The following is a 24,051-nucleotide window of genomic DNA, read 5'->3' on the forward strand; positions in this document are numbered from 1 at the left end:
TCATGGTAGGGCGGTTTCTAACGATGAAAAGAGAGAAAAATAATTACCTTTTTTTCCATGACTTGAGACTTTGAATTGTTAATGTCCAAGTGGTTTTGATGATGAATAATATCATATACTGTGCGAATGAAAAAAAATAATGTTTACAAGCAAACTAAACTTGGCAGTACACATTAAAGAAAAGAATGATTAATATAGAATTTGATAAAACCACACTCTCTAATGTACTAATACTACTACCACTACAATAACAACAGCAACTTAGAGTTCATCATGATTCCGCTCACCACTAGCCTCCTGCTGTTGTTCATGTTGCTGTTGCTCCTCTTGCAACTTCTTCTGCTCAACATCCTCATCCCACATCTTCTTCTTTGGATTCCTTGGCTTACTGCTTTCCTTGAGTACCGTTCCATCACCCAATGTGACCGGTCCATCATCTTCGTCTTTCCTAGGTTGCCTAAACTGTGGGTGGTCAGGCACCTCCTCTTGCTGTTGCTGTTGCTGCTGGCTTTGTTCCGCCATTTTGCCAACTTGCTGCGAATATGAACCCGGTGGACTGGGGTCTTGATCCTGTTTCGGTCCTCCACGGCCGACAGGAATATAGTGTGGTTGGCCGTTGGGTTCGCGCCGGGGAATGCCACCAGCTGCGCTAGGCTGAACAACTAGGGTTCTCGACGACGACGAAGATGCTGCGACGCTTGAACTTACAGCTGATGACGCAGCGCCGATTGGGGCAACGGCAAAAAGGATGCGGAAGGCAAGCTTGAGCGGCCAGAAAACAAACCACGTCAGAGGTCCGTACAACCAACGTCGGAAAACGAGCCAGATGACAGTTGTTATCAAGACGTAAAAAGTAGTTTCCAGATACCACGTGTCACTCTTTTGGCTTTTCAGCAACGTCGATACTAGAGTTTTGCTATTCGCTAGCAAAGTGTTGAGATCCGAGTAATTGTCGCCAAGGTTTTCAAGTGCAGCAGTGGATTGTTCAAGTGTCTCTTGTGCAAATCGAGAGCGTGAAAGCTCGTCTCTCATCAACTGGTGTGTCCTACGTAGGGCAGCGGTAACGTCCGAAGAGGCCTGAGCAACGATGTCGCCTTCTGACGTTCCTTGCTGCTGTCTTCTTTGGCGATATGTAGACGAAGGGGTGGAGGAGCCTGATTGTAGGTTGGAGAAGAGTAGTTCGCGCTCTTTGAGTTTTGCGCGGTCGGCGTTGTGTTTAGCAGTGAGCTGGGCCTTGCGATACTGCGCTCGTGAACTGCAGACGTGCATTGTGTTAGTGACTACCAGACAAAATCTCTGAGAAGCATAGTATCGGCCCACTTACGATTTCAAGTCTTCGGTCAATCTCGCAAGTAGTACTGCTAGTCTGCTCCTCTCACTCTCTTTACTACTGTCTCTTCTTCGACCAGCAATGCCGCCCTGAGTAATGTCCTCAACTTCTTGCCTCAGAAGCTCAAGTTCCTCCTCGATTCCCTTGAGTGTCTCGTGTATCTCGGCGCCTAGTTCCAACCTCACTTCACCCTCTGTAGGGTCTAGTGGCTGTGAGCCGGGCTGGAAGTCTAGTTTGGCGAGGCGCTGTATGAGCTGACCGACAGCCTTGTTGGATTCGGCGAGGGCGGTTAGGCGTGTGGTTAGGGATTGGGTGGTGGAGGGAATAGGAGCCATGGTGAGGCTCGGAATGCGGAGAGCGACGGTGGCTGTATGAAAGTTGCCCTATGACGGAGGCGGTACGTACGGCGGGCTATTTGGTGGGGGGGAAGAGCGCAACGTGTCTGAACCACCCGCCGTAGCCTGACAGGAAATCTCGAGCACGGACTCATGGCGGAAGTGCGACTGGAGAGATTGAGGACGGCCATTGCGATTTCGACCTTCTCCTACTGGACATTCACTGGTACGTCGTCGCATCTTCGCCCACTCAGCAATTGCTAACATACTGTCTCGACAGGCCTTGCCTTTCTGTCGCCATCATGATTACCAGGTTTCTTACCGACGTTCGCGTAACCTTCAATCCCTTCTCCCCACACTCAAAACCCGCCCGCCTCTTCCTCTCCCTCATACCACCGGATGCGCGCTCAGATGGCATGAAGGTTGAGTCTAAGATGCTACCACGACACAGCAAGGAGCCCGCAACCTTGGGTGTCAAGTTCAGTATGTATCACTGGCCTGGTTTGCAGAACACAGGCTAACCCATATGCACAGAAGATGGCAAGGAAATGAACCTGGATCTCACAAACATGCGCATCCCACAAGTCGTCGAGGAGGTAGATAGACACTCACGGTCACTGGCACGAAAAGAGGAGCTAGCAGGCAATTAGAGACCTAATTTTATGCAAACAATTGTACATATACACGTCCACAAAGATTACAGGCTGGCGTCATGGGGGCTTTTTCGCTAGGGCTTTCGCAAAACGATTTCATGATTTCTACTATTTTTTCTCTCTACTAATGCGTATTGGTACGTGATGCACTTGTATCTACCATTGCCGCGGCATTTGCCATAGAAGACATCCAAGCTAGCCATCAGACATTGTCGATGCAGTATCGCACATTGCCGCTTGCCCGAAATTCACTCCATAGCCATGGCGGGCATCCGCTGGACTTAGTTGGATGGAGCACCAGAGATGTAGAACCACTTGTCAATGCTGGGATCGATGGGGGCAGGTGCCTTGTTCTCGCCAGCGGGAATGTTGAGCGAGCCGGAGTCAGCGCGGTCTGGCGAGTTTGAAACGGTGGTGTTGGTGCTGCCAGTCAATTAGTAACAATCAGAGAGAGGATTGATGTACACATACAGGCTGATCTCGTCCTTGGGGGTCTTTCCAGTGATGAGCTTCTCCCAAGCCTCGGCACACTCGCGGACAATGTCCATGGCGTACTTCTTGTTCTTGCACTCGCCAGAGAAGGCAAACTGGTTCTCAGGCTTGCCATCTGGGATCTTGTAGATACGGAACCACTCATTTGTGGCACGGAGGAGACCAGGCAGGTGGCGCTCGACATCTTCGACGTCGTTGAGCTTGGGGGCCAATGGGTCGTTTACGTTGATGACCATGATCTTCCAGTCGGTCTCGCCCTCGTCGAGCAGAGCCATGACACCAAGGACCTTGACCTGGATAACCTCACCGGGCTTGGCGACGAGCTCACCAATCTCGCACACGTCGAGCGGGTCGTTGTCGCCCTTGGCCTTGGTCTCCTGGTGGACGACATTGGGGTCCTCCCAGGTCTATGCAGCATCAGTATTCGTATGTGTGTGTGTAGAGGCCGATATCGGGATCGCATCATCGTACCTGGGGGAAGGCACCGTAGTTCCAGAGGTAGCCCTTGTGGGGGAAGCAGTTCCTCACGTAGCGGAGCTTGCCCTTCTTGATGTCCTGCTTGATGGGGTTGAGGGGCTCCTCCTTGGAGATCTGGACACAGGGTCAGCGTGCTGCATTCTCGAGACAACTGTGAGGGTCAATTGCAGGCTGCATACCTCCATCTTGGCATTGGTCCAGCGGGGCACCTCAACGACCATGTTGAGGATGGTCTGCTGCTCGTTGGCGTAGAGGGGGATGTCGTGCCATGGCGAGACGAGCTGGCCGTCCTTCTCGATGAAGATGCGGTGCTCGAGCGTGTTAGCTGCGGCAATCTTGCGGGTGGTGTAAGACATGGCGGGCGGCGTCTTCGTGGCAGCTGTGTGGAGAGCTGTGGAAGAGGACGGGGTGTTGTTTAGATGGCCTGCTAGTAGACGAGCCCTCGAGTTGATTTTGTCGTTGAGGGGTCTAGTGGGGCTGCCGGCAGGCGGGGAGCTGTGTTGGGATGGCGGCGCCACTGTGACGAACGTCACCGCTGGCTGTCTGCATGAGACAGCCAACGACAGGTGAAAAGGAAATATTGGCCGAGAGCTTAGTGTACGGCCAGGACGGAGCTGCAACACAGCGCGATGGGCGGGCATATAGGCAATCTGATTCCAGACGGGGGTCAAAGCATAGCCGATGTGCATGTGCTTTCCGTACGATAGCCCAGGCCCGAGGATAGAAAAACGACGACGCTGTGGAGCGCATGCCCGAGCTTCCCCCCAGCTGCCAGTGGGAGTGCACAGACACACCGCCCACTTTGCCCGCTAGCCTACCGTGTGTGTGTGTGCAACTCTTGCCAGCACCAAGCAACCTTCTGGACATGTATCAAATCATCTGTGAGGCCCTCGCAGCAATCGTCCATGCGTCTACATATGCTTTTGACATCTATGCACACTCGAGTCATTGCCGTCCGGTGAGGTACATGGCATTCATAAGCAATATGGCATTAACGTGATGCAGCCCTCTCGGCTTCAATACAACTTATTTGGCCGCCAGAACCCAGGGGCCACATGATGGTTGCTGGGCCAAGAATCCTCCCTCGTGTGCTCTGCCGCAAAGGCCCCATCAGCCACACACATTTTCCTGCTGTCTCCCAACTCATTCAGCATGCTTTCCTCTATTGTATCATTCCAATCACCATCATCGTCGTAACACATTTCCATGTCATCGTCCATGCGCTCCTGCTCGAAAGCCCATGCATCGTCGCCGAGGGCTTCATTGCCCGAAACCTCCAATGGCGGATATCGGTGTTGTTCCTGTTGTTCATAGATACTAGGGCCAGCAAACGTCGGTTGTACATGATATTGAACCGGCAGCTCAGCAAACCGTACAGTAGGCATGCGCTGCGTCGGCATACGCGAACTTGTCCTGCGTGATCGGTCTGCTACTTGCATCGGAGGTAATTGTTCTGATCTGTTGGCGCCATTTCTCGGTGACGGAGCTGCCCCATGTTGGTTGTAGAGGGTATCTTTGCAGACTTGGAGAACCTTCTCTAGGTCTGAAGACGTCTCTTCTTCTTCGCCGTAGTTGTTGTAGCCGTCGTCTGAATTCTGATGCTGGCTGACGGGTCGTGTTTCCTTTCTTAGACTTGACGGCTTCCCAAATCTTGGACTGTTTGAGCGGTCTGCCGCCAAACCTGGACCCGCGTCTATACTCGGATAGGGGGGCACGACAGGTGGCATTGATGAGGATGAGTAAGCTGTACCAGTGGTTTGAAGCTTTGCAGAGCGGTCTACGAGGTTCACTCGCTTTGGAGACGACGCTTGTTGAGGACAGGACTGCAGTCTGGACACTCTACTGTGAGATGGAGCGAGTGAAGATACTCTGGAACATCCTGCTGTATTGTCCGTAGTCTGCCTGGCGACTGAAGGAAGCTCTGACTGTTTGAAAGTTCTCTCTGGCCTTTTCGTCTTGGGCTTGCAATATCCATAGCGATCCGAGTCATGCCAGTCATGAGGCGCGTCATCATCAGCTTGGTGGTGTGCTGACGTGGTGCTCCGTTCTCGAATGGATTCAGACCAGGACACATAACTAGTACTACCGCGTCGAGGGTGCTGACTATCAAAATGTGGAAACGACACTCGATCAGCAGACTCGACAGTGGGTATCGCCATATCAACCGTCGCCCTACAGTTTTGATGATGCCGCTTTTTCTCACGTACGCTACTATGGCCAGCGGGCTTGTCTTGAACCTTTTGCGCCAGTATATGTCGCCCTGTGGTGAAGAAGCTGGAAATCTCTCCGCCATTGGTGTGCGTGTGATCTATCTTGCGCTTCTTCCCGGGAACATCCGTCTGGGGCGGGGGCTTGGATTCATCGTGTTTTTGCAAAAACTTCATTTCGGAAAAGACAAGATCGGGCACTGTCTCAATGTCAGTTGGATTGGGATGCATTCTGTTTTCAAGTAGACCTGGGTGTCTGTGGTGGCTCTGGAACACCTACAGCCACGGCCTCGGACTGCCATCGATGTCCGACCCTTGTTGAATAAGCCCGGCTCGGAAGGCCTCAACTGTAACAGCGATCAGTACAGTGCCGTGTTGTTGGGTGTGCTTCTGGGATGCCGCTGTATGGAGATCATACAGTCAGCCGATCCCCTGATACATTCTTGGCTTTGAAGTTTTGCACTACTTGGCCAGGCTTCTCAACCTTCCTCCGTCTCGACTTGTGTCGTGCTTTTTTCGAAGACTTGTTAGGTCCTGCGTGTTCGGACTTGTGTGGCTCGTAGCGTTCAGGACGTGTCTTCCGCCTGGGTTTGCGAGCATACCGACTGCTCGTCGAGGAGGTACTAGATGAAGCATCGAGAACATCACTGGCAATTTGTTTTCTCACCCTTTGCTGGACAGGGGAATCCTGCAAAGGTAGAGGTTCGAGTAAAGAGCTGTCCGACTTTGCTCGCTTTGGCAAACGCTTGCGCTTACAAGCAACCTGAGGGGCTTTGTGCTGCTCTGTCTCCTCCAGCCACTTGAGGATGTCCATGGTGGGCTGTTGGATATACGTGTAGTGTTTCAGGGCTTCTAATAATGAGTGGATATGGTGCTATTCAATGTGTCATTGTATTCGAGTGTTGTCAGGTGGTCTGGCGGAGGTGGTTCCATGTTGGACATGGAAGAGGGGAGGGGCGATGAGAAATTGCCCGCCCGACCTGAGACGTGCCTGCCGTTGGAGGGAGAGGGTGGTGACACATGCGTAGAGCTCAAGGTAGGTACGATGGATATGGACAAGGACAATTGGCTAGTGTCTGTCTCATGGGAGGGAAGGCACGACGGGTCAGATAGAGAGGAGGGGAGGCTGCCATGTTTGCAACATGTGTTGGGCAGGAGCGGCATCGTGATTCACCACCTGTTTCCGGCCTAGATAACGAGACATGCTGTGGTAGCTTGATATGATGGCTGTGGGACAATTCTGGGGCAAGCCCTGCTAGAATTGTAGACCTGTGCGCGCTGCTTTAACAGCAGCAAGAGCCGAGTCCAGCCGGCGTGCAGGCGTGAGTCATTTACAAACAGACGGGATCCGGATTGAGAAGGGGAATTTTACTCTTGGTTGGGTTGTTTGGTACAGTGTGCGTGCTGGAGTATGGGGCAGGATGTGGCAGGATGTGGCAGGATATGTGGCAGGTCCGGGAGGGCAGCATTCGTGCCGTGAGTACATATTATATAGATTGCATGCCGCCAGCCGACGTTTGATGCCAAGGAGCCAGTCAGCGTGAAGACGGCGCGATGAGGTTGCGGCTACGTCGAGGGTGCATGGTGCGCATGTATTTTGAATGAGTGGGTTTATAGACATGCATGCATTTATGATGGGTGAAGAAGTATTTTGGTAGCCCCCCCTCTCAAGAGAAGACAGATATAGACAAGCGTCGAGGCCGTGGGTATTGTACTTAGTGTTAGCATTAGTTGGGTACAGGAGAGCACGGGTAGGGTACTTACGCTAAAGTAGATCATCTGCTGGCGCAATGGTGGCGAGTGCGAGCTATCAAAGGCCGAGAGGGTTTAGGCCCGATCCCCACAGCATCTGACTAGTGATGGCGACTTGATAAGCTTCTTTGAACCACCACCCTGTGTCCAATACCCGGGCTTGGTTGGGGGTTTGGGACGACAGTGCGCGACGTGGACCAAAGCCACGGGCGAAGATCACTGCTGCGCTGAGTAGTAGCCAACATGTTCGCGGCGCAGGGAGCAGGCATTCGCATTGGATGCACCTGGACTGGCATGTCGCGGCGGGCCAATGGCAGTGTTGAGGGCATGCCGGCAGTGTCGCGACCAAGCACAGGTGCAAGGCAGAGAAAGCCCATGGGCCAGGGGGGAGGGGGAGGGGCATGGCAGCAACAGCAACGGGCAGGCAGGAGCACCTATCAGAAAATTCGTCTGGTCTGGCTTTGCTCTGGCTCGCCGACAACCCTGCAATTGGGCAATGCTTAGGCTCGAGCTAGACACGGCCTGCATATCCCCAGCATGAACAGACAGACACGGGACACACTAGGGCGAACCTGCCTGTCAACCGACGTGAGTGTGAGTGCGAGGCAGAGCCAGTCTCTTGCTGCCGTCATTGTCAGCTGCAGCCTGCAGGGCATCTCCCGGCTGCGAAACACCGTGGCTGCAAGAGCCGTACGTTGCATTGGGCGGGCATTGGCATTGGCATTGGCATTGGCTCTGCCTCTGCCTCTTGCTTTCTTCATCCCACCCACTCACTGCCCACTCACTGTCCACTGGCAACCGTCCGTGCGTCCGTCCTGTCGACTTGGATACAGCTAGCGCTCTTTCACCTGCCACACTGGAGGGGTACTCATATCACATTGCCTGCCCCGCCAAACCCACACACTCACACTGTCGCCATTTGTGCTCCTCTGCCCGTCCGTCCGTCCGTCTGTCTTGCGCCATCGCCCTTACTCTTCTTACCCTCTTCCTTTCAACCAAACATACACTTACTCACACACACACATACACATACACCAAGTGCATCCAGCCCCGTGCTACCTACTATACCAAATGTTCGTCCTGTCACGTTGCTACCTACTACTGCCTGCTCAAGAAGCCGCCATGGATTCCGAGTCTTGCTCGGCCTCTCCTTTTGTCATGCACCACACCTCTTCCTGTCAATCCATGTCTTGAGCTTTTCTGTATCGCGCGCGCATTGCTTTGACTTGCGAGAGCCACTATTGAGACCGTTCAGTGTTCGATCAAGACATCGCCCCCCAACATGGCCAAGCTCTTTATTGGGTAAGTGTGCAGTCCTTCAGCAGTCGCAGTCCCCACGTGGCTGACCTATAGCAGAGGCCTTGCCTGGCATACCGACGACCAGACTTTGCGCTCAAAGTTTGAAGAGTTCGGCCCAGTCGAAGAAGCTGTAAGTCACTGACGGCCCACCACTGTCGACCATGATGCACACATGTCATACTTAGTCCACTGCAGGTTGTCGTCAAGGACCGCGATACTGGTCGCAGCCGAGGCTTTGGCTTTGTTCGCTATGCGCAGGAGACTGAGGCCGATGCTGCCATGCAAGCCATGAACAACGAGGAGTATGCAGTCCACTCATCTCATGTCCTCGTCTGAGAGGCTTTGGATACATGCCCTGGCCAGCACAAGGAACGCGCTGACTTTTTTTTTAGGTTCGACGGACGTAGGATCCGTGTCGACAAGGCCTCAGACCGCCCTGGTGGTGGTGGCGGTGGTGCTCCCCGCGGCGGAGGTTATGGAGGAGGAGGAGGAGGAGGAGGAGGCGGATACCGTGGAGGTTACGGTGGAGGCCAAGGTAAGGATTCCACAGTGCAGACGCTTTGAAATCCTACTAACTATACTACTAGGCTATGGTGGAGGCGGCGGCCGTGGTAAGCTTTCAACATGTCCTCTGTGGTGACTGATAATCTGACTATACAAGAAGGGTACGGCGGCGGTGGCAACTGGGGCCCTTCGCAAGGCGGCGGAGGTTACCAATCCCGCGGTGGCTATGGCGGTGGTGGCCAGGGAGGAGGCTATGGCGGACAAGAAGGCGGCCAAGGCCAGCAGCAGTGGTAGAGAGCCTGTCGGCTTCTTTCTTTGCCCCGCGATTTTGTGCTTGGAGTAGGTCCTGTGAGGGATGCGAATTACCTTGCTAGCCTCGGCTGGAGGTGGCCCTTGGGTCTAGACCTGTGTCTAGATGACGAGGGGGGTTCCGGGCGCGGCGGTTTTGCATGAGCGTGATATGTAATGTTAGGGGATGGCAATGAGGGGGTGGTTGGTACTGAGAGATGAGATACCCATTGAGTCAGGAGGTGCTGCTGCTCTGTCCTTGTCATATGCAGATGACTTTGGTCTATTTACAAAGTTTCGTTGACTGCTTCTACATGGCCTTGGCCGCTTTGCGTGCATGCCCAATTGGGGGTTCGTCTGGATGGCTGTGCTGGATTTGGAAGGGAGTAGGTGTCATCAGCATGCAAACGGCATTGAGGCTCTGCGGTACCTAGACAGCAGAAGAAAACATCGGGAGCAGACGGTGCTCCGATCGCCATGGCGGCTTGCACGCACTCTGCATTCTGCACTCTACTCTATTCTACACACACATACACATGTGGATGCATAATCCGCTCTTGTGCACGACGACGCAATGCCCAGAGGCTGCAAGTGCAGGCTCGAGTTCGGCTAAAAGCACGCATTGTGACGGTCGTTGCATGCTGCATACCTAGTCGCTGACCATTTTCGCTCAAGCTGCAGAAAAAGACGCGTCTGGTGAATGCAACTGTCTGCACGGCCATGGAGAGGGGGCGACGGGGCGACGGGGCTGCCCTCACGCACATGCAGACCCTTGGTGGTTGCTTTTGCTTTGCTGCTGTTGCTCCTGTTGCTGCCGCCGCCTGGCAAAGGCCATGTTTACTGATGACTGTGACCGACAGGCCCCAAAGTGTACCTACTCCCTCCCTAGCGAGGCACACGCCTCACTCACTGCCTGACGGACTGCCTGGCCGACCCCGCATCCTTCCCTCTTCCCTACCACCCAGCTGTATTTACCCCATCGCCGATTACGCAGCATAGTCAATTACGTCTGGATTACCCTACTGCTTCGGCCATAGCTGCTTGCCCTACAACAAAAGCATCCACAATATGAAAAATCGAATAGCGTCGGACCAAGCCGCCGCCCCTGTCCACCCTCAATGGCCCCAAACTGCTTCGCCTGTCCTATCGGCGGCTTTGGTCACTCTCGTGTGCCTCGCCGCCCTCAACACTCTATTTCCTGCATCCAAGACACGGCATGTCCTCTTGCCTCTGCAGGAAAAGCCTGCTTTTGAATGGGACGAGGTAGGCAACAGTCCATTTGCTCATCGTCACATCGCACCTTTCACGTGCGTCTGCACTCACCCTGCACTCACCCTTTCTCATACCGGAACAATATTCCACTGCCAAGTCCTGCACCAGACCGCTACTCTGCTCTAGAAATACTTTGCCTAGACGAGCTGCTTGTTGCAAACTAGTGCATCCCACTGTTTCTCATTGATTTTTCCACTGCCTTGGGTAGTCCGCTTCAATCTCATCTTGATTCAACCAAGAAAAAAAACATCAATTAATCAAGGCCCAGATATCGCCGAGTGAACATCTGCAGTTCCACAAATGCTTCAACGGGTTTGAATGCGCCAAACTAAAGTTGCCATTGGACTACTTCAACGGTACCTACCCTAATCACACGGTCAGCATCGCCATCACAAAGGTACCTGCTGTAGTGCCAGTTAGTGATCCACGTTATGGTGGTCCTATCTTGACAAATCCCGGTGGGCCAGGTGGAGCAGGCGCCGCGTTTGCCCTCACTGCAGGAAAAGCACTACAACTTCTTGTCGACTCGGACGATCCTCCAAACGTTGCGTCTAGTGATGCAAAATACTTTGATATTATTGGATTCGACCCTCGTGGCATTGGTCGGACAGAACCTGCTGCACGATGTATGCCAGATCGCCCTTCAGCATGGTCCTGGAATTTAAGGGAAGCTGATGAAGGCCTTCTTGGAAGCTCAGATGCAGCCCTCGGGAGACTCTGGTCCATGACGCATGCTTTCGGTGCATCCTGCAAACTTGCCGATCAAGGCCAGAGCGGTCCGGACATCAAGCGATACATGTCCACAGCATTTGTTGCCCGAGACATGCTCGAGATTGCCGAGAAGCACGCCGAATACGTTGCACACGAGGTCGCTCAGATCGTCGCTCGAGATTCCGCCAAGCAGCGTGTGTATCACAACACTGCATATGTTCCAGGACAAGCCAAGTTGCAGTACTGGGGCTTCTCGTATGGGACCTACCTCGGATACACATTTGCTTCCATGTTTCCTGACCGTGTTGGGCGTTTGGTCCTTGACGGAGTCGTCAGTTCATACGAATACAATTACTCGCAAGGCAATGGGAGTCTTGTAGACTCTGAGAAAGCGTTATCGTCTTTTTACACGTTTTGCTTCAACTCTGGCCCCAAGCACTGCCAATTAGCAACGGTAAACTCCAATGTCACCGATATTCAAAAGCGCGTCCTGCGAATTGTAGACTCTCTGTATCACGACCCACTCCAAATCGTTTCGCTCGACGGGCCTGAATTTCTCACATGGTCTGATATCAAGATGCTGCTATTCAGCTCCGTGTACCAACCTCGCGTCATGTTTCCATACATTTCCCGGATCCTTGCAGCCATTGAGGCAGGAAGTGGCAGTGAACTCAACCAGCTAGCTCAAGCCTACCGCTACACCCACGTATACTCTTGTCCAACGGGCCATGTCTCTGATTCCGATGACCCAAGTTCCTCCGTTGTATCCACAATCTCCATTCTCTGCAGCGACGGCGTTGAACAGGGCTATCTTACAAAAGACGAATTTGCCGCTTACTGGAAACTTGTAGAATCCGTATCGCCCACCTTCGGCGCCTACTGGTCCATGCTCCGAATGCGCTGTGCAGCATGGAATATCCGTGCGAGCCATAGATTCCAAGGTTCATTTGGTGCTAGTAATACTTCTAACCCCATCTTATTTATATCTAACACAGCAGACCCTGTTACTCCGCTCAACAGTGGTCGGTATATGAGTAACCTATTTCCCGGCAGCAGTCTACTTGTAAGTGACCATGCGGGTCACTGCACGCTGTCTGGACCTGATAGTTGTGTTTTCGAACGCGTGAGAAACTATCTTCATATGGGAGAGATACCAGTGTCCGGCACTGTTTGTGTTCCACCTCCGAGTCCTTTTTCACTCAACTCAACGCGACCGGATTCGCCGTTTTATGATCCTTCCCTCGAGAGTGCGGGTCTCGTTGTGAATCAGGAGCATCATGTCGATGTCAAGCAACGCCAGCTTCGTGACGCAGGCATCAGACTGCATAGGGCTATTGCTGAGAGCGGTATGATAGGTTTGGATATGCCAGGTGCTGAGAAGATGAAGCGTGTGATCCGCCTTGCTAGCATGGATCATGAATGGTGATGTTGAGTACGAGGTGAGACTTTTGGCCTAAATACTCGGTCTGCTGTTATTGCGTGATTGTAGTAGGAGTTGTTTAGAACAGAGGTTTGTTTCATTGTCATGCTGGTGAGTCCTTTTATTTGGACTTTGAGCTTCCCTTCCTAGACCTATGATATCAAACCATGATAAACCACATTAAGAAAAACCCCTATTTTTTTTCCTTTTGATTTAAAAAAAAAGGATTACAAACATCAACCAAACTGTGTATATGCTACATAATCCAACTTCTCGCTATGCCAACACTTCAAACAATCAGAAAAAAAAAACCACCAACACCCTTTTACTTCAACTCCCTCGCCCCCGCAAACACCTTCCCCCTCCTCTCCTCTTCCTCCTCCTCCCTCCTAACCTCCCATCTCACCTTATTCCCCAGTATCTCAATCTGCCTTTCATACTCCCACCCAGGCGTCTCCGCCCCCCTCATCCCAATAAACCGCGCAAACATCCTCATCTTGACCTTCAGTCTCTCTAGCTTATCCAGTTTACAATCCCCGGGTAACTCATCACTCGCATCGAGGAATGGATGGCTCCAGTTCATTGTGGCGGGGTATGCGTGCGTGAGATGCGAGACGGGCGAGGTTTGCGAGTAGTAGGTGGCTAGGGCGTCGAGTTGGGGTTCAGTGAGGAGGAAGAGGTGGAGGGTTCGGGGGTAGTCGGGCGCGGGGAGCGCCGTGGTGACGTGGATTATGGGGGCAATGGTGAGGCGCATTTGGGAGAGTTTTTGGGCTAGAGGCGAATTGTGGGTTTCGAGGCGGCGTTGGGCGAGGGTGGTACGAGGGGGTTTTGGGGCGTAGGATTTGCGGATGCCGGTTGTTGTGCTTGCGCGGGTGGGTTTGATTGGTGAGGGAGTCTTTTTTTCTGGTTTGCCCATACTGGACTTTTTTTTTTTTTGCTGGGGGTACGAGTAGTCTTTTTTTTGGTGACGAGAAACACGTGTATGATGCGTAGTGTAGATCTATCCTCCAGCAACATGCAGTGAGCAGATGGAGATGCTTCTGTAGTATACAAAGCCGGCTCAAATAGACAAAGCATGGGTTGGGAGAGAATGGATATTGTGGAGGTTTTGCTCTTTGTTGCGACACACAGGCTTAAGACGCTGTTTTTTTGGCCAAGTCAAAATGCGTTGTGAAAAGAAGCATCTTTGTCTTTCTTCATCACGTGTTCATACCGTTCGACGTTCGTAATGAAATATCATTTCTACACAATGTCGCATGTTCCTTAAAATTGGCGATGGCCGAAGGGGCTATGGGGTGTTCGTCGCCGGTACGTATGCTGCGACGTCCTGGTTGATGGCGCGATCTAGTCATGTGTTATTATATTCTGGATGTGGGTGGTGATATCCTCTTTTGAACAGTCTTAGCGGGTGCCTCAGAGATGAGCTTTGATTAAGGACTCTGATCAAATAGTAGTGAGAAGAAAATGTCTCAAGCATCGATGATGGCTTCTAGGGACACATCGCTGTCCACACCACCGATGGGCTCGGTGCTCTTCCAAAACTTGCTCAAGTGTCTCGCACCACTGAATAATTATTAGTACCCTGTCGCTTTTGAAGGGGGGTGTTGTCTTACCTATCGCACAATATTGTGACAATACGATGACCAGGCCCGAGACTCTTTGCGAGCTTCGCAGCAGCGACACCTTTGATGCATCAGCACTGCCTACACTTGAGCGGTACAAAACTTACAGTTTACTGCACTAGAACTTCCCACGAATATTCCATCATGCTCGACCAACCATCGCGCCATGGAAATGGCTTGTTCGTCCGTCACTCTAATTGCATCGTCAATCAATTCTCGCCCAACGTCAAAGTTGTGGGTCACTCTGTTGATGCCGATGCCTTCAACTATGGTATCCACCTGATGGCGTCGCCGTGTTCCTTCTCGCTCCTTGGGGTCAAACATGACGCCATACTTGACACGGTTAAATAGACCACTGCCTGGGGGATCGGCAAGGACGACCTTGAGATTAGGCAACTTGGATTTTAGAAACATGGCGACGCCAGAAATCGTTCCTCCGGTACCAGCGCCACTGACAAAGGCATCGAGACGGTGACCGGTTTGTTCGTAGATCTCAGGACCAGTACCAGTGAAGTGTGCACGCCAATTTGCCTCTGTCTCGAATTGGTCGGCAAATAAGCCGCGTCCCGACTTTTCAGCGCTGGCAGTGTGCTCTTCAGCTCGTGATCGTGCAAGATTGACGAATTGCTTCTGATCTACAATAGGCGCTGGTCGTACTTTTTCTACCTCAGCACCGAGTTTTAGGAGCAAATCTGATTTTTCGATTGCCATGTCATTTGGCATGCAGCTTTCGGTCGTTAGTCAGTATTCTTTAATGCCAGTCAAAGAACTGACATGTGTGCTTTGTAGCCTCGTGCCCTGCATATTGCTGCTAATGAAATACCCGTGCTTCCCACTGTGCCTTCATATATGGTATCGCCTGAATGTGGGATAAGAAGCCCTTTTTGCTCGGCCTGTTTGATGTTGAGCAAAATCATGCCATGGTTTTAATATCCAGTGTTCCTAGCTTACCATTTCAATTATACTAAGTGCCACTCGATCTTTAGGACTGTTACCCGCCCCATTGAGAAACTGAAAACTACGCATCAGTGGGGCATTTTATGAAAAGCATCAATTTGCATACCTCCGCTTTTGCTAGTATATCGCAGCCTGTGTATTCAGAAAGCGACTTAATCTTGATGAGTGGGGTGTTGCCAATGCATCCCTCTATACCCTCCTTGATAGATGCTGTACCATTTTCTAATGAACGCTCAATCTCCAAAAGACCCTTCTTGAACTCTTCCAAGTCATTTACTTTTGCTAGTTGTAAGAGCAAATTTTGCTGTTGGGCAAGGAGTGAGTGACTGCTTGCAGTATCATTTTTTTCTGCAGCTAGTTTTTTGTTGTAGGCAGCTATGGCGGCTGCTCCTAATAGAAAAGTCCCTAATATGTAATATCTGGAGCGATCGGACATAGTTGGCGCATGGAAAGATGCAGATAGTCGAGTGCGACCAAAAGAGGGCCAGAAGCGGAGCTGTGGCATGCCCGTCTTGGCATCACCGCCCGCAAAGCTCACCCACGTGGGTCCGCGCGAAGACTGCCAGTGCCTCCGACGCCGTCGCATACGAGTTGCGACGATTGTTCTGGTGCCAATGGACTCGCCGCTTGTCAATCGCCTCTTTCGCCAATTGTTCTCGCACCGGGCGTCGCAATGCCTGGCCCGCGGAGGTCGACCAGCGCTCGCTGCTGCCCGCATTCCGCACCACCAAAGACGGACAAAAGCCACTCGGTTGGGTGAGGGCGAGACGCGAAGGGAAAGCAGATGGACACCAAGGAGAAATGCATTTCCGCATGAGAGAAGCGAGGAGTTTGAGAGATACCCAATGGTCACGTCGGATATGTTGCGGAACAGAAGAGAAAGACCGCGGCGAGTCAAGATGCTGCTACGAGACTTTATAGAGGGTAGGTAGTCTCTATGCTGAGAGATTAGACATACTCACCCGTCTCCAGACAGCTTGTACAACCCAAACTACGGCTACTTCTCTAAACAAGTCGTCATCTTCTCGCCAGGCGACCCGTTCGACTTCAACTCCATGGGCTCCGAGCACGAATTCTTCCAACAATTGCGGCATCGCTACACTGCCTTTGAGGATGAGCTGGATTACAAAGAGCCAAATGATCTACGACAGCTATGGCATACCCCTACTGAGCTGTTCTCTCCTTACTATGGAGAAGCAATTGCACGCTATCTCGTCGAAGACTACAAGTACAACTTCTATCCATATCACGACTTGAACATATACGAGATGGGCGCGGGAAATGGCACCATGATGCTAAACATACTCGACTTCATCAGAGATGTGCATCCAGAAGTGTATGAACGGACGAAGTACAAGATTATCGAGATTTCCAGTCAACTTGCCGACTTGCAACAGAAGGGGCTGGGTCACTCGGCATACGCGAGAGGCCATTCGGACAAGGTGGAGATTATCAATCGCAGCATCTTTGATTGGAACACCTACGTCTCCTCACCTTGCTACTTCCTTGCGCTCGAGGTCTTTGACAATTTCGCCCACGATGCCCTAAAGTACGACTTTGAGACTGGTCTACCCTACCAGTCGCACGTTGTCATAGATGCCCGAGGCGAACTCTTCGAGTACTATTCCCGCACCCTTGATCCTCTTGTAAGCCAGTTCCTCGAGCGAAGGCATGCTGCATGCTCCTCGTATCGGCACCCACTCCAAGGCTCACGGCTCATGCACAACTTGAGGAGCCTAATTCCATTCCGGTCAAACATGAGTGTGCCAGAGTATATTCCCACGAGGCTGATGCAATTCTTCTACATGTTGTATGAAAAATTCCCAAATCACAAGCTGGTCAGCAGTGATTTCCATAAGCTAAGCGATGCGGTGGAAGGTATCAACGCTCCTGTTGTGCAGACTAGGTATAAGAGACAGATGATTCCCGTCTCTACGCCTCTTGTAAGTTGATAAACTCGCTGGAGTTTGGTACGGAATCTGTGCTAATAGTGACCAGGTCCACCAAGGCTACTTTGACATTCTCTTCCCCACCGACTTTGAAGTCATGGAGCCAATGTATACAGCCATTACAGGGCGATTTGCGCGTACCTATCTTCATGAAGACTTCATGGCTGGCAGAGCAGACATTGCGGAGACGACCACGAAGAATGGTGATAACCCACTATTGAGTTGGTACAAGAACGCAAGTGTCATGATTACTGTGTAGAGGCTCAAGCATGGGATATTGGGCTGGTCAGGATGAGCATGTATGATTACAGATTCCAAGATACTAGCGTACTACTCAGGTTCTTGGTCTTTCCATCGGTTCTTTACCGCATCAACATCCATTTCACACACCTCAGCATGTTTTAGTACCGCATGCGCCTTCTTCACAACAGGCGCATCGATCATCTTACCATCCAGCGTCCATGCTCCCCGCCCTGCCTGACTGGCTTTCTCATCTGCGATGGCTATCCTCGCAGCCCACTCGAGCTCTTTCTCCCCTGGGCTAAAAGCCTTGTGGCATACAGCAACCTGGCTTGGATGTATGCATTGCTTGCCATTGAAGCCCATGCCCTTTCCATTTAGACACTCTTCCTCAAGTGTTTTCAATCCCTCTTCGCCCTTGTAGCTTGTGCAAACTAGATCAATCGTGCTTGGAAGTTCGGCCGCACGTGCTGCCGTCGCAATTGCACTTCGCGCATACAAGAACTCTGTGAGAGACGGAGTACGTGTGAGACTCATGTCCTTTGCAAAGTCTTCTGCTGCAAATACAAGACCTGAAAGGTAGGGTGACGCTGAGCATATCGAGCTCAGATTCTGCACTGCTTTTGCGCTCTCAATCAATGCTATTATGCGCACTGGCTCCCTTTGTCCCTTCTGTCCTGTGCTTGGATGCCGCGCTGGACTTAGATGCCTTATTACGTCCGTCACAAAGTGTAAGTCCGCAGCGCTTTCGCACTTGGGCAGCATAATCGCATCCAGATACTCGCCCTTGAGCACTTCTGTCAAGTCGTCCAGGGCGAGACCTGTGTCGACGCTGTTTATTCTCACACACATTTCTTTTATGCCAGCAGGTCGCTGTTTGCTGAGGATGTCGCGAAGGTTGGAGCGGGCGGCGGGCTTCATGTGCGGCGCGACGCTATCTTCGAGGTCGTATGTTACATTATCGATGTGCATGGCGAATGACTTCTCCAGCATCTTTTTGGAGGATGCAGGGACTATGTTGCGACAAGTTAGTATAGAGATATCGTATAGATATTGTATAGGAGAGCAATGGAGGAGACACACCATACATGCAGGCCCTTCGAATGATTGGTGCTGCCATTGCGACTTGTGATTGTCTACACGACAGACAATTTGACTTGAAATGATACTCCCGAAACGCAAATAAAAGCAAAGCAATCCCAATGGCCGTTTACATAGCTTGCATGATCCCCAGACCCTATGACGTGCGGGGAACGACTGGAGACCGCCCGCCGCACCGGCAGCTACTTAGCTTAAACGCCGAATGGCCGACGCGTCGCCCGCCCATGGAAAGCCACGTGAAGCTCATCTTCACCCATCTTGAAAGATCCCCACCCTGCGCACAATTGACCCTCTCCCCGCCCGCGCGCAAAAGTCTCGAGAACAGAAAGAAAGAGAAGAGCGGATAAAATGGAAACCGCCCAACAAGAGCCAGCCCCCGGCTCTCTGAGCTGGAGACTCAGCAGCCACCCCATCACCCTGCTTACCTTCCTCTTCTTCCGTGCATGTACGTCCATACATACATACGTATCCCTACAAACCCGGACATACAAACTAACCCACATTCCAACCAGCCTCCCTAGTAGTCTACCTCCTCGGCCTCCGCCTCCTAACCTCCAACTTCGTCCTCATCTTCATCATCACCATCCTGCTCCTCGCCATGGACTTCTACTACCTCAAGAACATTGCGGGGCGCCGCCTCGTCGGCCTGCGCTGGTGGAACGAAGTCGATGCTAGCACAGGCGATGGGCGATGGGTGTTTGAGAGTTTGGATCCGGATACGAGTTCGCGCCAGATTAATGCGACGGATAAGCGGTTCTTTTGGCTGGCGCTGTATGCGCAGCCAGTGCTATGGGTTGTGCTGGCGATTGTTGCGCTGGTTAGTTTGGAGTTTATTTGGTTGACGCTTGTGGGTGAGTATACGACTGTTTTCCCTTTGGTGTTTGGAGAGATGGAGGTGGTGGAAAGTGGGAGACACAAAAGCTAACGGTTATGATGCAGCTATCGCGCTCGTTCTTACGATTACGAATACTCTCGCTTTCTCGCGGTGCGACAAGTTTAGTCAGGCTTCGGGCTTCGCTTCAAATGCCATGTACGGATCCGGTCTTGCGCGGAATCTGGCGGGTGGAATGATCTCGAGTCTGTTCAACAGACGGTGATAACACAAACGATATGGGCAAGGCGCATGGGTTTTTCCTCCTTTTCAAGCTTGCGCGGAATCAGAAAGATGAGGATGACGCATAATTAGACGTGGAAAAAATGGCGGTTTCTTTACTTGGAGTCTATTGCATACATACCCCATTATCGATTCATCCATAGTCTAAAGTGGATTGTTTTACTAAACACATTTTGACAGCCTGGAGTCTCGAATCTCCTCCACCTCAATATCCCCTCTTCCGATTGACCTCATTGATCAATTGGCCACCACTTCTCTCATGTTTGATGTTCTCAATCAGCAACTGGAACGCACGGTTGACATACACATCCGATGCTCCACTACAATGCGGCGTAATGAGTACGTTGGGAGCATCCCACAGTGGGTCGTCCTCGGGCAACGGCTCAGGATCCGTCACATCTAGCGCAGCGCCCTGAATTTGCTCAGTTTCCAGAGCGGTAATAAGAGCTTTTTGGTCGATGATCTGGCCGCGCGCAATGTTGACGACATACGTTCCTTTTGGGTTAGATTTGTGCAGGAGTTCGAATTCCGGGGTTGAAAAGAGGTGTGTTGTGTCTTTGCTATTTGGCCATTAGCTTTCTGCTCTACTAGTACTTTAAGTATCATATTGTATACTTACGTCAACGGCACAGCTATGACTAGTAAATCAATCTCCTGCTTCAAAAACTCGTGAATATGCTCCTTCTCCGTCCCACTAAACCATGCACTGGGGATACTGCCATCTGGATCGCCAGTGCCAGGCACAATGTATCCATTGTCGTGCTTGGACTCTGGGATTTTGCGTGGAGATGCTGTGTATGCTATTACATCCATGCCCATTGCCTTTGCTACGCGGGCGACTGTATAGTAGGAAGAAGAAACAAATGGTCAGTACACATTAGAAATTCTACACAAAAAGTAGACAAGACTGGACATACCTTGACGACCAATGCTTCCGTAGCCCAAGATTCCAACTCTCTTACCCACACGATCGCTAACATTCATACCTGCCCTCTGATCCCAAACCTTCTTCTTCTGGTTATCGTACAGCGTCGTGTAGCTATGGCTATGCACCAGGTCCATCATGATGACCCACTCTGCAATTTGTGGCCCGTGGACGCCATTGGCCGAGCATAGTGGGATCTTCGAGTCCGTGTAGATGGGGTGGTTGGCAACGTGGTTTGTGCCGGCTGAGACGAATTGGATGAGCTTAACGGAGGGAATGGACGAGTCGTCGGGTGGGAGCCAGAAGAGGGTTACTAGGTAGCTTGCGCGGCGGAGAATCTCTGGGAGAATGGGTCAGTGTGGGGTCGTGAATGGCAAGGCCAAGGGCAAGGATGGCCTTGGACGGGTTGAAGAAAAGGTAAATTATGGGTGTCATGCAGGGGGACTCTGTCAAATCCTCCGATACCAAACCATCTCCTCGGAACCAAAAACGGTCGCAAAAAGAAAGAGTATGGTCGGATATCGCTCACACCCATAGGGTATGTCTGGCACATTGTTATTGTGGTCTTTTTTTCTAACATACCTTCAGGCACATCCAACGGTTCGATTTTTCCATTCGCATACTTGGTGTGATAATACTTGATCTCCACATCACCAAACGCTTCTTTCAACTCTTGAGTGCCTGCCGAAGCTTGATCTTCCGGCCATGGCAATGTACAGAGCACCAGTTCTTTCTCTCTTGACGCGCCAGCACGGACGGGGATGTCTGGTCCGCCTCCCATCGCAACCATGCTAGCGTATATACGAGGTACACAAGCAAAGAGTGGGGTTATAAGTTTGTTTTTGCCTGTTTGTTCCAACTCTTGGTAATGGAAACGTTGGAATTTGGAGAGAAACTCTTGTATCGTATCGGATTGGAGGTTCGCAGTAATGACACTAACACTTGTGGTGAGGGGAGAGAACGGTCCGATAGTACGCGCAATGGTGGGGTGGCCGGCCTTTGGATCTAATTAGTTGTGACGTTTGCTAAAGTCCGAAAGCCCATAACGCCATAAGTAGCGGAATTACGACTTGTTGCGGAGACGTGCTAATTCTTTTTTGTCAGCATGTTTTGAGATTGAAGACAACGATGAGGTAAGTGCAAGCTATACTCGAAGATTCGATTGGTGTTGTGGCGTACTGTGTTACAAAACATATCGCTGATGGAGATACAAGATGATGTATGTCCGGTTCCCGCTGGTTACTTGGTAACGTAAGATTACGGACGTTGTCATATGAGTGTGCCCGTGATTTGTGCTATTACAAAGATTTAACAGAGAACAACACTATTCATGCATATATGAGAAGACGAATGGGACGAATCGCCCGCGCAGGCAATTGTTAAATGGCACTGCGGACAACCAGTACATATTAAGCCAACGAGCATAGTAGGTCAGCACAGAGGTCTAATTGATTCTGATATACATAGGGATCTGGAAAGCTTGTGCAAGATCTCTTATGCTTGGGTGTTCATCACGTGTCTTGAATCATGAGCATCTTAGCTTCGGCTTCATCTGCTGTCTTTGCACCCCGCTATACACGGTAGACGCGCCGCATGCATAGTTTCTCTTCCACCCCCTCTTGACGTCATCGCTACGTCGCTTAAACTGGACTCATGCATGGCTACCTTGCAGTGATAAAGTATCCAACAGACATACCCACGAGATGCAGGCGAAGTGGCCTAACATGTAGTCACAAAATCCAAAACTCTCGACATACCCAGCATGCATATGCAGGGGGCAACGGGGTCTGAGACACGTTTCCAAAGTTCCTTTGTCTACTCCGCGTGGCACGACGAAGCCCTGTTTTCTATGGACCGGCAGTCGGGATCAAGTCACTCCACCAAGATTTCGAATGCTGGCCTGGCGAGCAAGAAGAACATGGTTTTGCTTCTTGTCTTATCCTCACGTAAGCTCCATAGAAGATGCTTGCGCTAGAATTAGGCAAAGTATGGAGTGTTCCTTTTATTGCATAGCGGCTCCTCTTTCCCCCCAGGATGCTCCCGTCTTCATCTCGCTTGCACACGCGAGGAAGACGAACGAGCCTTGCACTGAGCCGGGCTGATGACAAGACGAGTCCCTTTCCGCACCCTCGAATCCATTCCTCCACAGCCGCACGCACGCTCGGCGTAAGCCGCTTATCTGGTCCGCGGGCCAGAAACCCGTTCTTGCGAGTTCGTGCCTGGAATACGTGCACGTCCTGCTGGTGCTCCGCTCCAAGACAGTTACCGGTCTTCGGTACAACCATAGGCAGGGAGCCGTTAGGATGTGGATTCGCGCCCCCACAAACCGATTGCGAAAGGAACTACCTACTCTTTTCATAGGATTCCTCCGCGTCTCTTTGCATCCAGTCACGCGCCTTTCCGGTGAACCATAGTGTGGGGACTGGAGCTTTGCCCCGCACTCTTGTTGAGAAGGATGTGCCAAGGGAAAGGAAGATACGCTGGAATCTTGCCCCTTCTCACGTGAGGCAAGCAAAAGAAAACAGAAGAAGAAAGGTAAAATCAAGTAGAATTACTGTATGTCTGGCCAGATGGGGCGCGCAGATGGGGCGCGCAGATGGGGCGTGACTGCAGTGCAAAGGCTTGCATGACATTGATAGCGACTACTACCATGCCTGTGGGTACATGTTACTATTTCGTGATAGTACAGCTACAAGATGCGGAAGCGGCCGAATGGCTGAACCGGATTCAGTATAGACGGTCAGTAATAGCACGGCGGAGAATGAGGCGTCAGCACGGCAAAAGGTTAATTTGTCGAATTATGAAGACGATCGACAGATGTCATCGTCTACATGTTTCCGTATTGGATGGGGTAGAGCCGATATTTCTGACCGGATGCAAGAGCCACTGACGGATGCGACGGAGGGCCCCTGGTGGCCATGTGACCGCTAGGGCTTAGCTCTCAATTGCCACGTTTTTTCCTTGGCCCCTTTCTGTTCTTACTCGGCCATGTTCTTTACTCGATGTTCCTAAGCGTACGCGATGTCCCTTCTACAGAGTAGATCGGCATTTCAAACGTGTCTCATTTAGCCATATTGCCGGGTGTGTGGTCGGCCCCACACCTCCCAACGAACCTACTTGAGACGGTGTTTGGACCTTTGCACGCCTTGTGCGCAAGCCGACAGTTCTTTGTCAGTCATGACAAAAGGTCGTCTTCCGGTCTCCGTCCCGACTCGCTTCCTCAGTTTCACGGGTATTTTTAGTTTGAACATAGAAGGCTTTGCCTTGTCAACGGGCAATAGTCGATTTATTACTATAGCTTGGGCGGGCTTGGGCGCTCGCGAAAAATAGAGTTATGCAACTCTGCAACTAAGTTTTGGCTATATGCAATGGCGGTCTTGAAACATAGGAAAGATCTCTGAAA

The 24,051-nt window shown here is 51.5% G+C and overlaps 14 protein-coding genes across 14 annotated transcripts; 5 read left to right on the forward strand and 9 right to left on the reverse strand.

Moving 5' to 3' along the window:
- Window positions 1-261: 261 nt before the first annotated feature.
- On the reverse strand, window positions 262-1,665 carry COCMIDRAFT_86451 (uncharacterized protein; the record flags this gene model as incomplete). Its single annotated transcript, XM_007686586.1, has 2 exons — window positions 262-1,255; window positions 1,325-1,665. The coding sequence occupies 2 exons, from the start codon at window positions 1,663-1,665 to the stop codon at window positions 262-264; spliced, it is 1,335 nt and encodes a 444-aa protein (XP_007684776.1).
- A 302-nt stretch (window positions 1,666-1,967) lies between these two features.
- On the forward strand, window positions 1,968-2,315 carry COCMIDRAFT_33850 (uncharacterized protein; the record flags this gene model as incomplete). Its single annotated transcript, XM_007686541.1, has 2 exons — window positions 1,968-2,148; window positions 2,200-2,315. 2 exons carry the CDS (start codon window positions 1,968-1,970, stop codon window positions 2,313-2,315), a joined length of 297 nt encoding a protein of 98 aa, XP_007684731.1.
- A 284-nt stretch (window positions 2,316-2,599) lies between these two features.
- Window positions 2,600-3,643, reverse strand: COCMIDRAFT_2436 (uncharacterized protein; the record flags this gene model as incomplete). Its single annotated transcript, XM_007686502.1, has 4 exons — window positions 2,600-2,741; window positions 2,790-3,217; window positions 3,282-3,401; window positions 3,467-3,643. The coding sequence occupies 4 exons, from the start codon at window positions 3,641-3,643 to the stop codon at window positions 2,600-2,602; spliced, it is 867 nt and encodes a 288-aa protein (XP_007684692.1).
- Window positions 3,644-4,303: 660 nt separating this feature from the next.
- COCMIDRAFT_86588 (uncharacterized protein) lies at window positions 4,304-6,308 on the reverse strand (the record flags this gene model as incomplete). The annotated part of the gene is made up of 3 exons (XM_007686587.1): window positions 4,304-5,694; window positions 5,775-5,841; window positions 5,913-6,308. 3 exons carry the CDS (start codon window positions 6,306-6,308, stop codon window positions 4,304-4,306), a joined length of 1,854 nt encoding a protein of 617 aa, XP_007684777.1.
- A 513-nt stretch (window positions 6,309-6,821) lies between these two features.
- On the reverse strand, window positions 6,822-7,115 carry COCMIDRAFT_86492 (uncharacterized protein; the record flags this gene model as incomplete). Its single annotated transcript, XM_007686588.1, has 1 exon — window positions 6,822-7,115. One exon carries the CDS (start codon window positions 7,113-7,115, stop codon window positions 6,822-6,824), a length of 294 nt encoding a protein of 97 aa, XP_007684778.1.
- A 189-nt stretch (window positions 7,116-7,304) lies between these two features.
- COCMIDRAFT_23548 (uncharacterized protein) lies at window positions 7,305-7,649 on the reverse strand (the record flags this gene model as incomplete). The annotated part of the gene is made up of 1 exon (XM_007686522.1): window positions 7,305-7,649. One exon carries the CDS (start codon window positions 7,647-7,649, stop codon window positions 7,305-7,307), a length of 345 nt encoding a protein of 114 aa, XP_007684712.1.
- A 957-nt stretch (window positions 7,650-8,606) lies between these two features.
- COCMIDRAFT_74943 (uncharacterized protein) lies at window positions 8,607-9,031 on the forward strand (the record flags this gene model as incomplete). Its single annotated transcript, XM_007686589.1, has 3 exons — window positions 8,607-8,675; window positions 8,741-8,847; window positions 8,938-9,031. Coding segments are annotated over 3 exons (270 nt in total), but the record flags the coding sequence as incomplete, so codon positions are not given.
- A 1,374-nt stretch (window positions 9,032-10,405) lies between these two features.
- COCMIDRAFT_2439 (uncharacterized protein) lies at window positions 10,406-12,746 on the forward strand (the record flags this gene model as incomplete). The annotated part of the gene is made up of 2 exons (XM_007686503.1): window positions 10,406-10,600; window positions 10,878-12,746. The coding sequence occupies 2 exons, from the start codon at window positions 10,406-10,408 to the stop codon at window positions 12,744-12,746; spliced, it is 2,064 nt and encodes a 687-aa protein (XP_007684693.1).
- Window positions 12,747-13,065: 319 nt separating this feature from the next.
- On the reverse strand, window positions 13,066-13,656 carry COCMIDRAFT_86616 (uncharacterized protein; the record flags this gene model as incomplete). The annotated part of the gene is made up of 1 exon (XM_007686590.1): window positions 13,066-13,656. One exon carries the CDS (start codon window positions 13,654-13,656, stop codon window positions 13,066-13,068), a length of 591 nt encoding a protein of 196 aa, XP_007684780.1.
- Window positions 13,657-14,209: 553 nt separating this feature from the next.
- On the reverse strand, window positions 14,210-15,755 carry COCMIDRAFT_86538 (uncharacterized protein; the record flags this gene model as incomplete). Its single annotated transcript, XM_007686591.1, has 6 exons — window positions 14,210-14,303; window positions 14,354-14,423; window positions 14,470-15,089; window positions 15,137-15,255; window positions 15,314-15,373; window positions 15,426-15,755. The coding sequence occupies 6 exons, from the start codon at window positions 15,753-15,755 to the stop codon at window positions 14,210-14,212; spliced, it is 1,293 nt and encodes a 430-aa protein (XP_007684781.1).
- A 178-nt stretch (window positions 15,756-15,933) lies between these two features.
- COCMIDRAFT_86578 (uncharacterized protein) lies at window positions 15,934-17,527 on the forward strand (the record flags this gene model as incomplete). The annotated part of the gene is made up of 3 exons (XM_007686592.1): window positions 15,934-16,243; window positions 16,292-17,262; window positions 17,318-17,527. 3 exons carry the CDS (start codon window positions 15,934-15,936, stop codon window positions 17,525-17,527), a joined length of 1,491 nt encoding a protein of 496 aa, XP_007684782.1.
- A 71-nt stretch (window positions 17,528-17,598) lies between these two features.
- COCMIDRAFT_86474 (uncharacterized protein) lies at window positions 17,599-18,628 on the reverse strand (the record flags this gene model as incomplete). Its single annotated transcript, XM_007686593.1, has 2 exons — window positions 17,599-18,521; window positions 18,592-18,628. The coding sequence occupies 2 exons, from the start codon at window positions 18,626-18,628 to the stop codon at window positions 17,599-17,601; spliced, it is 960 nt and encodes a 319-aa protein (XP_007684783.1).
- A 329-nt stretch (window positions 18,629-18,957) lies between these two features.
- COCMIDRAFT_33858 (uncharacterized protein) lies at window positions 18,958-19,706 on the forward strand (the record flags this gene model as incomplete). Its single annotated transcript, XM_007686542.1, has 3 exons — window positions 18,958-19,054; window positions 19,122-19,460; window positions 19,549-19,706. 3 exons carry the CDS (start codon window positions 18,958-18,960, stop codon window positions 19,704-19,706), a joined length of 594 nt encoding a protein of 197 aa, XP_007684732.1.
- Window positions 19,707-19,928: 222 nt separating this feature from the next.
- COCMIDRAFT_33859 (uncharacterized protein) lies at window positions 19,929-21,429 on the reverse strand (the record flags this gene model as incomplete). The annotated part of the gene is made up of 4 exons (XM_007686543.1): window positions 19,929-20,283; window positions 20,343-20,562; window positions 20,641-20,988; window positions 21,231-21,429. The coding sequence occupies 4 exons, from the start codon at window positions 21,427-21,429 to the stop codon at window positions 19,929-19,931; spliced, it is 1,122 nt and encodes a 373-aa protein (XP_007684733.1).
- Window positions 21,430-24,051: the final 2,622 nt, after the last annotated feature.

This window comes from Bipolaris oryzae, assembly GCF_000523455.1.
Source record: "Bipolaris oryzae ATCC 44560 unplaced genomic scaffold scaffold_20, whole genome shotgun sequence".
Taxonomy (NCBI): Eukaryota; Fungi; Ascomycota; class Dothideomycetes; order Pleosporales; family Pleosporaceae; genus Bipolaris; species Bipolaris oryzae.